A 13592-nucleotide genomic window follows, 5' to 3' on the forward strand; every position below is an offset into this window, starting at 1 on the left:
TGTACGTAGTCAGTTAGTGTTTCACACCTGATGAATCCACCAGTGTGTATGTAGTCAGTTAGTGTTTCACACCTGATAAATCCACCAGTGTGTATGTAGTCAGTTAGTGTTTCACACCTGATAAATCCACCATTGTGTATGTAGTCAGTCAGTGTTTCACACCTGATAAATCCACCAGTGCGTATGTAGTGAGTTAGTGTGAAACACCTGGTAAATCCACCAGTGTGTACGTAGTCAGTGTTTCACACCTGATAAATCCACCAGTGTGTATGTAGTCAGTGTTTCACACCTGATAAATCCACCAGTGCGTATGTAGTGAGTTAGTGTGAAACACCTGGTAAATCCACCAGTGTGTACGTAGTCAGTGTTTCACACCTGATAAATCCACCAGTGTGTATGTAGTCAGTGTTTCACACCTGATAAATCCACCAGTGTGTATGTAGTCAGTTAGTGTTTCACACCTGATAAATCCACCAGTGCGTATGTAGTGAGTTAGTGTGAAACACCTGATAAATCCACCAGTGTGTATGTAGTCAGTGTTTCACACCTGATAAATCCACCAGTGTGTATGTAGTCAGTTAGTGTTTCACACCTGATAAATCCACCAGTGCGTATGTAGTGAGTTAGTGTGAAACACCTGATAAATCCACCAGTGTGTATGTAGTCAGTGTTTCACACCTGATAAATCCACCAGTGTGTATGTAGTCAGTGTTTCACACCTGATAAATCCACCAGTATCTATGTAGTCAGTCAGTGTTTCACACCTGATAAATCCACCAGTGTGTATGTAGTCAGTCAGTGTTTCACACCTGATAAATCCACCGGTGTGTATGTAGTGAGTTAGTGTGAAACACCTGATAAATCCACCAGTGCGTATGTAGTGAGTTAGTGTGAAACACCTGATAAATCCACCAGTGCGTATGTAGTGAGTTAGTGTGAAACACCTGATAAATCCACCAGTGTGTATGTAGTCAGTGTTTCACACCTGATAAATCCACCAGTGCGTATGTAGTGAGTTAGTGTGAAACACCTGATAAATCCACCAGTGTGTATGTAGTCAGTGTTTCACACCTGATAAATCCACCAGTGTGTATGTAGTCAGTGTTTCACACCTGATAAATCCACCAGTGTGTATGTAGTCAGTGTTTCACACCTGATAAATCCACCAGTATCTATGTAGTCAGTCAGTGTTTCACACCTGATAAATCCACCAGTGTGTATGTAGTCAGTCAGTGTTTCACACCTGATAAATCCACCAGTGTGTATGCAGTGAGTTTGAGGTTGACACTTGGTAAATCCAGTAGTGTGTATGTAGTGAGTTAGAGTTTGACACCTGGTAAATCCAGTAGTGTGTATGTAGTCAGTTAGTGTTTCACACCTGATAAATCCACCAGTGTGTATGCAGTGAGTTAAGAGTTTGACACCAGGTAAGTCCACCAGTATGTTTGCTGTGAGTTAGAAGTTGACACCTGATAAATCCAGTAGTGTGTATGTTGTAAATTAGAGGTTGACACCTGATAAATCCACCAGTGATTATGTAGTGAGTTTGAGGTTGACACTTGGTAAATCCACCAGTGTTTATGTTGTTGTTAGTTTGAGTTAGTTGCCAGATAAATCCACCAGTGTGTATGTAGTGAGTTAACACCTGATAAATCCAGCAGTGTGCATGTTGCGAGTTAGAGTTTGACACCTAAATCCAGCAGTGTGCATGTTGCGAGTTAAGAGTTTGACACATAAATCCAGCAGGAGCGTGCATGTTGTGAGTTATAGAGTTTGACACATAAATCCAGCAGTGTGCATGTTGCGAGTTAGAGTTTGACACATAAATCCAGCAGGAGCGTGCATGTTGTGAGTTATAGAGTTTGACACCTGATAAATCCAGCAGGAGTGTGCATATTGCGAGTTAGAGTTTGACACATAAATCCAGCAGTGTGCATGTTGTGAGTAATAGAGTTTGACACATAAATCCAGCTGGAGTGTGCATGTCATGAGTTATAGAGTTTGACACCTGATAAATCCAGCAGGAGCGTGCATGTTGTGAGTTATAGAGTTTGACACCTGATAAATCCAGCAGGAGCGTGCATGTTGTGAGTTATAGAGTTTGACACCTGATAAATCCAGCAGGAGCGTGCATGTTGTGAGTTATAGAGTTTGACACCTGATAAATCCAGCAGTGTGCATGTTGTGAGTTAAAGAGTTTGACACCTGATAAACCCAGGACCCCTGTTTTTCCTTGCCCTGCAGGTTGCTGAAGAACTACGGTCTGAGCCACAAGCACATACACCTGTTCCAAGGCTGAGAGGCCCTCCCTGCCCCACCCCCAGCCCTCCACCCACCCTCTCCCTGCACAACATCTGCACACACATCCTCATCGTCCTCACCCAGTCGTCGTCATCATCATCATCCGTTTTATCAACACCTCATCTTCATCTGCCAAGGAGACTCACCTCTTGTCGGCTCGCTGAGGTCCTGATCTTGGATTGGGCTGTCAGTGGATGTCAGCGTAAGTGGATGCGTTTTTCATTTTGAAACTGGAATAGCAGGTGTCTGCCTTGTATCGATATGTGTGCACACACTGAATCAGTACAGGTCATTTACGTTCTGTTTTCCTTTGCAAGTTAGGGTGCTCTTCCTCCGATAGATGCTAAGCTAGTATAGCCGGTCTGGTTTCAGTTTGAAGTCAGGACTTGGCCCTGCCTCAACCCCTCTCTGAACAATATGTAAAGGGTAAGATTCTGTCCGAGTGACCAACGTCTGTGATGTCTTCACGCAGAGCTTGGGTCTTATCCTGCGGAAATAGACTGTGGAGATTCTGGCGTTAGTTTTCAGAACAGCTTAAAAAAAGACACATTTCTATTGCAGAGCTTCTGGGGTGGGTTGTATGAGGGAACTTAGCAGCGCCGAGTTTGCTTATCGTTAAGAATGTTCCTAACTCTACGGTAAATTCCATGTGCCTAAGAACCTGAGAACATTCTTAACTCTAAGCAAAGTAAGCACTGCAAACATCGACTCATGCATCCCGACCCTGGTGTGTGTTTGGAATAGAGGGGGCATAACAGAGGTCAGATTCATGTTGTTCAGGTGAGTATTCAGATGGCAGGAACAGTCTGTGGCCCTGTGTTGGAGCGTGGTGACTCAGTTGGGACGATTGTATTGTGGTCGTCTGTCTCTGGAGAACGTTGGACTGTGGACTTCAGACATATCATTGAGCATGAGGATCTGTAGGTGGTGGCTGGTCTACACTTCTGGGGGCACTTCTTTTCCAGGAACCGTGAAAGCTGTTTTGAAGAAAAACAAAAATATTTTCTCTGTTCCTTGATAAAAAAAAACACCTTGATCCATTGATGTTGATGACCTGTGATTTTTTTTCATCATAATGTAAACAGTTACCTTGTTTGTACAGGCAGTTTTTTTTTCTGGAGCTATAATGCAGATGATGTAGAAGGGGATCACGATGATGTTTATTTTGGGGGGCGTTGTTCCTTCTGCTGTCTGTAAAACCATTTGTTTGAGTCCTACAGTCACATTTTTTGGCACAGACTTGCACAGGCGTTGTGTGAACTTAGATGTGTTTTCAGTCTTGCATTTCACTGTGGAGCACAAACCATTATTCTGTACACTACAGCGTATAATTATTATGGTTGTACAATGTAAATATTATTCATCACTTGTAATCTGTTGTGGTCACATTTTCTTTGCATCGTAGGTGTAGAAAATATGACTGAACTTGCTCTCCAGTTTTCAATTAGGCGATATGATAGACAGTGAATAGAGTTTTAGTACAGGTTGCACCACCAGTGAGTAGTGCAAACATTTCTAAACTTTCTTGTTCTTGTAACTTGCAGATGACAGATGCCTGTTTTATCTCACACAGTTTTCACAGCTTGTTGACAAGAGGTACATTTTTTACACATTGGTTAAGCGAGGTTCTCACGAGGAAGGTGTGTTTTTTTGGGTTTTTTTTTTCACCTAGCGACAAGAGTGGCTAGGTTCTGGCTAGTCAAGGCCAGGTAGCCTTCAAAGCAACACTGCTGCGAGGTAAGGTTAAAATCCACTTCCTGCCTGGCATTTGTTTCATTGTGCATGTAGTTCTCGCCCTCGCCACTCGCTCTCTTGCCACTGGCACACGGGCGTGTCTGCGAATAGGAAACACGTCTCAGGTTTCATCAGCATGACCAAGTTGTTTCATTACTGACGGGCACAACGGCCGAGTGGTTAAAGTGTTGGGACTTTCAGTCTGAGGGTCCCGGGTTCGAATCTCAGTAACTGCGCCTGGTGGGTAATGGGTGGAGATTTTTTCCGTCTCCCAGGTCAACATATGTGCAGACCTGCTTGTGTCTGAACCCCCTTCGTGTGTATGCACAAGCAGAAGATCAAATACACACGTTAAAGATCCTGTTATCCATGTCAGTGTTTGGTGGGTTGTGGAAACAAGAACATACCCAGCATGCACACCCAAGAAAACGGAGTATGGCTGCCTACGCATACAGGTAAAAGCCCACTCGTGTATATGCGAGTGAACGTGGAAGTTGCAGCCCACGAGCAAAGAGGTAGTTTCATTACTGTCACCATGCTTACTGGCTGATGATCTGACTTACCTGACCTCAGGTTGACGATATCATTGCATCCTGAGGGGGTAAGGAGCTCAGTAACACTACTGACACTGGGTTTGTCCTGTCACACTGTACAGCTGGGCTGGGGTCCACAAGTGGTCTTCGCAACGCTAAATTTGCTGAGCAAAGGTGAAGAGTTTTCCTGGGTCTTGTTGTGTTAATTTGATGGTATGAGCATGGCAGTGCTGGCAAGAGAACTGGAAGGTGGGGTTTTTTGGGTTTTTTTTTTTTTTAATTCGATTCCCAGCCACCTTTCTTGCATCATTTCTCTTTCACCTCATATCATATCTGAATCTGTGTGTCAGCCACGACATCAGGTTTCCTGATAGCTCACAGGTACTATACGTAAATGCTACAAGTCTTTGCTAATTCCACAGGTTTGGGAACAATGCCAGGCAAACTTCAGCGCTGTCAGGATGATTTCTGGAACTTGGCGCCGGGTCCTGTTCATTTACTCGCAGACTCCTTGTCACCATGGGTTGTTCTCATTTCTCATTCTTTCTCCTTTTGTCCTCTTCTTTAACTTCACTAGCGACACCATCTGTTCCCATTTCACATTCACTTTCCGTTCGTCCTCTTCTTTAACTTCACTGTCGACACCATCTGTTCTCATTTCTCAGTCTCTCTCCTTTCATCCTCTTCTTTAACTTCACTGTCGACACCATCTGATCTCATTTCTCATTCTTTCTCCGTTCGTCCTCTTCTTTAACTTCAATGTCGACACCATCTGTTCTCATTTCTCATTCTCTCTCCGTTCGTCCTCTTCTTTAACTTCACTAGCGACACCATCTGTTCTCATTTCTCATTCTTTCTCCTTTCGTCCGCTTCTTTAACTTCACTGTCGACACCATCTGTTCTCATTTCTCAGTCTCTCTCCGTTCGTCCTCTTCTTTAACTTCACTGTCGACACCATCTGTTCTCATTTCTCAGTCTCTCTCCGTTCGTCCTCTTCTTTAACTTCACTGTCGACACCATCTGTTCTCATTCTCTCTCATTCTTTCTCCGTTCGTCCTCTTCTTTAACTTCACTGTCGACACCATCTGTTCTCATTTCTCAGTCTCTCTCCGTTCGTCCTCTTCTTTAACTTCACTATCGACACCATCTGTTCTCATTTCTCAGTCTCTCTCCGTTCGTCCTCTTCTTTAACTTCACTGTCAACACCATCTGTTCTCATTTCTCACTTCTCTCCTTTCGTCGTCTTCTTAAACTTCACTGTCGACACCATCTGTTCTCATTTCTCAGTCTCTCTCCGTTCGTCCTCTTCTTTAACTTCACTAGCGACACCATCTGTTCTCATTTCTCAGTCTCTCTCCTTTCGTCCTCTTCTTTAACTTCACTAGCGACACTATCTGAGATAATGCTTTCCAAGTTTCTCATCTGTCTGAGGAGAAGCGATAATGCTGAAGAAAAAGCAGTGAGTTGTTTTTAAATTACTGATGAAGAGGAGGAGAAAGAGAGAAGACATTGGAAACAGATCATTTTCTTTTTCATGTTTCTTAGTGCGGGAAGAAAGGATGGTGTTAGGGGGTCATCTCAAAGTCTTTTTTTTTTTCATTCTTGGAGGTGAACCTCTCAGTTTTTGCAAAGCTGTGTGGAGCAATCTGTTGACTCTCACCAACCACAGTTCCTGTGCATTTTGTAATTCAGTCTTCTTCATCCGTGGGCTGTAGCTTTCTTGTTTCCTCAGGTAGGGCTTTTTGCAGGTATGACCATTTTTAACCTGCTGTACCCTCAGCCAAACTTTTGTTTTCGGAAGTGGGTGCATATAGGTGTGTTGTTTTGGGGTGTTTTTGTTTTTTTTTCTTCTGTAACCCAACAATTGAAAACAGGAATTTTAATTAATGTCTGTTTTATCCTCTGTTGTGTGTACATGAAGGGGGTTGAGTTCCAGGTAGGTTGGCACAGACTGTTCGTTACCTCACTGATGGAGAATCTTCTCTGTCCCTGTTCCTAGGGGCTGCCAGGGTACGAACTTCAGACCTCAAAGACCTGGGTCCAAAGAAAGAAAAAAAGAGTCAAATGACAAATGTTTTATTGAGGTTCAGACTGGACAAGCTGAAAGCTTTTTAACACCATGACCTCACACACACACACACACACACACACACACACACACACTTATGCATACATGCGCTAATACACACAAATAAGGGGGAAAAGGAGAGTTCCTTTGTTTTTCTCCATGTTTTACTTGCATACTTGCCGTGTCCAACTGGTGCAAGTTCTGACCAACTGATTTGCTCTGTTGGCCCAATTTATCGTGGCTGACACAATTCTTGGATGCACCTGCCCTCCTGACCTATTTTTGGCTCAGCCAATCAGCACGATGTGCTGCTTTCAGTGCTGAGCACTTCTGCACTTTTTCCACGCTTGAAACCCAGATGCAACGGTGAAGCACGCTTGGTACTGTGGCATTTTCCCCATTATCTTCATTTCCCTGTCGAGAAGACCTGGCTGTGAACATCGCTGAACAGTTTTCACTTGAAGTCGCAACTCACTGCAGTTAAAAAAACAGAGAACTCAGTTCTGTGGTCTTGCATACATCATTTGGTTTCTATTATGTTTAGGTTTAAAAAATAAAAAATAAATAGAAAAGACAAGAAAATGATGTGGTGGAAAGAGAGAGAACACTCAACATACATATTTTGAAAGATTTAACAAGAAATGTGAATCGAACTTGAAGTAATTGCTGCTAAAATGAATTATGCATACTATTTACGTCATGTTGACAGTTATTGTACATACATATGTTTATACATTGGAGTCCCCCCCCTCCCCTTCCACACCCCATTTTAACACCTCTCGGAAATGATATCTCCTGTAAATCTTAGCTGTTTTGCCCCAATACTCCCTGCGTTAGCATCCCCAGTGGCTTTGCTCAGAGATGGATGTTCTTGTTAACTGGTAGACTGTGATACTGGATCATTTTATATGTTTCTAACCCTCTGTGTGCGTATTCCACGTAAGTTTTGTATTGCACACGACAGTGTGGTTCAGGTCAGTTTGTTCACTTTTGAAGATCGGTCTTCTGTTACTGCTGCTGTTGTGATTATGCTGGGTGGCCTCGTTTTCTTCCACATTTTCTGTGCTTAAAAAAGATATAAAAAAAAGAATTAAGAAGAAAAAGCAAAAAAATAAAGGAACATATAGAAAGTTACAAGGGCAGCGATCTGTTGTGGAAGGTTTTATTTAATTCCCCCTACCAGAAACCGCATTTTCTTGCTGCTCTGTCCAGTTAAAAGAAAAGAGGAGGGAGGTGGGGGCGGGGGATTGAATGGTATTCTTAGGTCAGGAGAATCTGTTTGACATCTCTTTGATCAGGGAACCGGAAACATTTGCTAAATGGGGGCAAAAAAAAGAAGAAAAGTGGATATATTTTGAGGGCAAACGTGGTTGATTTGTTGAAATTGTTCCTGCAGCAAGCTTGATGATTGTTGTTGTTGTTTTTGTTTTTTTTTTACTTGAACTATGAACAACAGCGAAAATAGGAAACATGATTTCTAAAGTGGATTAACTTCATAAAAAAAATATATATAATGTATACAGTGTACTTGTTTATTTTATTGTCAGACATCCAAAGCATTGCTGTCAAATAATAATAGTTGTGAAGGATATTTGTTGTCGAGGTTGAAGGAGTATGCCATTTCATTGTTTTGGTTTTTTTTAAAGGGAGGGCAAAAGGTTTTTTAAAAGGACATTTAATGATAGGAGGATGATTAACTCACTCCGGACGAATAGCTTTCTACCTTGCTTTTCCCTACAGACGACCCATTTGTTAGGGTTAGGAAAAAAAATTGCAAAAAATACAAAGCATAAAGTAACTGAATGAAACTCACTGTACTTGACCCACTGACCCCTCTCCTCATGTCATGTGAACACCTACCCCCCTCCCTCTTCACTGCTCTCAGAAGCTGAGTCACTATCAATATCTTCTTGTTGGTAGCTTTCTTCACTGCAGATACTTTATTCAACGTCTTCATCATCCTTGTCGATGTCGAAACCTTCAGTGTGGAGCATTTCAATCACTTCAGCAGCAGTAAAAGCCGCTGTCATGATCTAGTTTGCTCCAAAAATTTCCACTTGTATCGCCTGCAATGCCATTTTTGATATGTATGCAGATTAGCTTGTCGTGTGGGGTCCTGAACTTGTTGGCTCGCTGTGGAGTGTGTTGTTACGAAATCTCATGAAGAAACTTTCCATTCGACCCTTGACACGTTCACAATGCCCGGTGTAGCTGCGATTGTTATGCTACCCCATGAGGAAAATGTGGACATTTTTTTAATTGTCAAAACCTCTATAGCTTTCCTAATTACGTCATTAGTTAAGACTAGGAATAAAAGACTATAAAAGAGGTTGTGTGTTGTGGGCACTATGTTGGGGTGGACTCTGTGCATGCATTGTTTTATGACACAAAAGGCACAAATGGATAATGTTGTTGGTGTTTTTGTTTTACCAGTATTGTTGTCTTTTTTTTTTTTTTTTAATAACAGAAGTATATATTCTCAACAGCCAATCATCCACTCTTAAAGCATGGTCATATATATTCTACCCATCATGTTTTCCTGCAGCTTTTCTGTACATTTTGTCATGAATGTGAAGCAATAAGGTTGTCCCGAGGGGCTTGGTACTTGTTTCGGGTGGCATTTTGGGGGGGGGGGGGGGGGGGGGGGGGAAGAGAGAAAATTAAAAAAAAGTGGAAAGACAGACATTCACCCAATATCCTGCCCATCTGATGTTGTACTCTCTGTGCAGAAAGCTGGCTGACCAAAGACAATGTGTGCATGATAGAGGATAACTTCTGAACACCACATTATGTGAAAGTTCTCACTTTTTTGGGGCTTTAGTTCTGAATTCTGCACACCAAGAAAATGTGAGCTTGGTCTGAAATATTCGGACGTGGCAAAGCTCTTTCCAGTGTAACGAATATGTGAAAGTTATCAATGATCATTTGTCTGGTTTGTGACCATCATCATATTGATTGTGTGTGTGTGTGTGTGTGTATGCACTATATGGGTAGTCTAGTATGTACTGTGATAGTTCAACTCCCCTTTCCTGTGCACTGTAGTTCCAGTTACTTCCCCTGGCCTCCATCTACACACACACACACACACACACACACACATATTAGGTGACTTCTCATTCAGTTTAAAAATAAAAATAAATGTGTGCTGAATGTTATTTTTGATGACTGTTATTATGCATATTTCTATCTCTGTTTGTAATATTTACCACTTTCTGTACAGCTCAGATTTTTATTCATATATATTTATTCTGTAAGCCATTTTATTGATATTTATGTTTCTGTTTGTAGTATTTTGTCATTTTCTGTATATATACATATTTGAAGAAAAAAAATTGTATTCCGTTTATTCTGTAAACCATCAAAATTTCATTTGCATTCTTCTTTATCATTGGAACTCTTTATATCATGTTATTGTACAGATCACTTTTTAGTCAACTTTTTCAAGTTTGGTAAACGAGGGCTTTGGAGTAGTGAAATCCAGAGTATGTCTGGCCACTGGTTCATCAAACCAGTGTTTGAGAAAATCACTGTAGGTTGAATCCACTTTACAATCAGTCGCTATTTCTCTTTAGAGAAAGTAAACTTGACTTGACCTAATACACAGTGAGCAGCATGTTATAATTGGTTGCACACAGTTGACATTGCAGCATTTAAGTAGGCACGTCAGTCTCTGTTCTGTATATATTTAGTATGTTGTCAGCGCATGAAAAGACTAGTCAGTCTTTGGGGTCTATGACTTTTATAGACTTCAGCTCTAGTGCAGTGTTGTGAAAACAGTCAACAGTAGTTTTCTTCACAGAAGACAGACTGGTTACTGCTGTTTCCTAGATGTTCTTTGGATCAGCGGGTGTGAAAAGTGTCATGCTTGGCCTTGTGCGAGACTTTCATTATACAGTTGTTTTCCTTCTTTCTCTTGGTGTGTGTGTGTGTGTTGGGCATGCATGTGTGTGTATGATGGTGTGTGCACAAGTGTGTGTGTAGGGTATAAATGCATATAGGAATCCATGACTGTGTCTGAGTATGTATGTGTATGTGTGATCTGTGTGATGTGAATGACTATCATCCAGTATTGAAGTTGGTGTAATGTATCTGATCTCAAATTCAAGATTGTGAAGGAACACACATATATATATATGTCATTTTGATACCATGACAAAAGATAAACTATAAGCAGATATGCCTTGATAGTTGGGTTGTTTTTTGGTGTGTCTTTTTTAATAAGATGTTAAGCGGAACTGACTTTAGACAGGTTTTGTTTTTGACAGCACAGCAAAATATAAAAATGAAGAGCAGGAATTATATATATGATGTTCTGATAATCATCATCATAAACGAAATGCATGGAGTTTTGAAGCACTGTCAATTTTGTTTACTCTGATCATTTCTGGTTAAACATGTCAACACCCCCCTTTTCCTTCACCACCCCTTCAGCAATCATTTGGTAATATACAATCACTTGCTGTATATGTCCTTGTTTTTTTTTTTTCTATCGGTATCAATAAATGAGGTATGTGACTTTGTCTGACACATGGTTTATTTACCAATGAACTGTGCAGCTCAATTTCTCTGTTGCATTGTGAATGTAAAAGAACACCCAGCGAGTCCTCATTGTTAAAATAAAATACTTGTATAAGATGGCGTCAGTGTTCCAGTTGCTGTTTGGTATTGAAAGGTTGTCTGGGTATGTACTTGTTCGGTTTGCTGTATATTAATTCCAAAACTCTCTTCCCACATGCATGCTATAATTCCAACACACTCCACTCTCATGTGTGCTATAAATTGTATAATTCCAACACACTCCTGCATCCATGCTATAATTCCAACACACACACACACACACACACACACACAAATCCATGAATGGATGAGCATTAAAAAATGTTTGCGTTCAAAAAGACAGGTGTGATGGTCAAATGTTTAGTTCGCTGGGTTCTCATCCTAGTTTCATGAGTTTGATCCCTGTCACACAGGGTGGGTAAATGGTGAACAAATCCAGCATGATAAATAGAAGTGTGCAATCAACAACCATCTACCTGAAGATCTAGTCATCAGCCCCATCCACATGTAATATGTAGCTTCTGTTCAAACGTGTTTGTGTGTGTGTGAGAGAGTTTGTGTGTGTGTGTGTGTGTGTGTGTGTGCAGTATGTGCATGTGTGAGTATGCACAAGTTTTTATATTGATATACACTTGTATGTATCCTAATTTCTACTGTGTCTGTGTATGATTTTTTATTTATGTTCATATCTTGTTATGTACTACCCCCCACCCCACCCCCCCACCCCCAATATTCCTTGTGATCCTGCTAGTGGTACACTTAGTAATAAAGACATATTCTATTCTGCTCTATTCTATTTTTCTGATTTCCCAGGTCAACATGTGCAGACCTTAAGTCATAGTCTCCGAACCTCCATCCTGTGTATACGCACACAGATTAAAAAAAAAAAATTTTTTTTTTAAAATCCTGTTTGTCATTGTTCAGTGGTTTATGGAAACAAGAAAAACCTCCATCCTGTGTATACGCACACAGATTAAAAAAAAAAAATCCTTTAATCCATGTCAGCATTGTGGTTTATGGAAACAAGAACATACCCAGCATGCGCACCCCAAAAAACGGAGTATGGCTGCCTAAAATTGTGGGGTATGTAAACAAAACAGTCGTACACGTTAAATGTTACATGTCTGTGTGTGTGTTGAGGAGCATACATGATTGAAACCTGACTGAATGACACAGGAAACAAATGACAAGCTCCAAAAGGCAGTTCTCAGTCAGCTCTACCCAAGTAGGCAGCCTGTTATGCAAAGGACTCGTGTTTGTTAAGCACTTTGAGCTTGGTCTCGGACCAAGGATAGGTGTTACATTGTATTTATTACTCTTTTTGTCATAACAGATTTCTCTGTGTAAAATTTGAGCTGCTCTCCCTAGTAAGAGCATGTCGCTAGACTTAGAGCACCACCCATTTTTTTTTGTATTTTTTCCTGCCTGCAGGTTTTTTAATGTTTTCCTATCGCAGTGGATTTTTCTACAAAATTATGCCAGGAACAACCCTTAGTTGCTGTGGGATCTTTTACGTGCGCTAAGTGCATGCTGCACACGGGACCTCAGATTATCGTTTCATCCGAATGACTAGCATCCAGACCAGATTCTCTTGCTTACTAGGTGGACGCGTTACCTCCAGGCCATCACTCCACATAAGGCCATACATAAGTATCCATTCATCATGGCCATCACTCCACATAAGGCCATGCATAAGTATCCATTCATCATGGCCATCACTCCACATAAGGCCATACATAAGTATCCATTCATCATGGCCATCACTCCACATAAGGCCATACATAAGTATCCATTCATCATGGCCATCACTCCACATAAGGCCATACACAAGTATCCATTCATCATACCTGTGCTCACAGATGGACAGATGACCAGTCAAACAGATCTGACATCTGCTGACTCTCCCATTCACATTTACTGAATAGAATGTGTGTGCATGCGTGCAAAATGTTGTCGGGTGTGGGAGTCTATGTGTGTTGTGGTGGTGGTGGTTTTTTTTTTTTTAATCACTATTGATTTTTTTTTTTTTTTAATAAAAGAGGAACTGGTGTCTTTTGGCATACACATGTGAACCGAGAATAGGCGTGTATGAGAATCACCAATTTCGTGATTATAGTCGGATTGAGAAAAGGCCAAACAGGAACAGACGAATCAGAATTACACCCGTGAGAGGCTTGCACTGCATGCCTTGGAGCAGCCATCTTTCAGTGAGGGAAGGTCACATGGCGCTGGGACTGGAAGATTTAGGGTTGTCATCTGCTGCCAGTCCGTGTGAAGGGAACAAAGATACTGGCAGCATGGGAAGCATTGCATCTTTCACTATCATTCGCTTTTCATCTGAGGAACATCATTAATTTCTTTACAACATAGAAAGTGACTTCGCAGTGGCAATGTCTGGC

At 41.3% G+C, this 13592-nt stretch overlaps 1 protein-coding gene across 2 annotated transcripts in view; it reads left to right on the forward strand.

The window, feature by feature from the left end:
• LOC143297789 (cytochrome b5 reductase 4-like) overlaps nucleotides 1–9265 on the forward strand; it is a 151326-nt gene extending 142061 nt beyond the window's left edge. For both annotated transcript variants that reach the window (XM_076610281.1, XM_076610279.1), the window contains exon 17: nucleotides 2245–9265. In XM_076610281.1, coding sequence (XP_076466396.1) covers nucleotides 2245–2299 — 55 coding nt within the window. In that variant the 3' untranslated portion in view covers nucleotides 2300–9265. The remainder of the gene's footprint in view (nucleotides 1–2244) is intronic.
• Nucleotides 9266–13592: the final 4327 nt, after the last annotated feature.

Source organism: Babylonia areolata, chromosome 23, assembly GCF_041734735.1.
Source record: "Babylonia areolata isolate BAREFJ2019XMU chromosome 23, ASM4173473v1, whole genome shotgun sequence".
Taxonomy (NCBI): domain Eukaryota; kingdom Metazoa; phylum Mollusca; class Gastropoda; order Neogastropoda; family Buccinidae; genus Babylonia; species Babylonia areolata.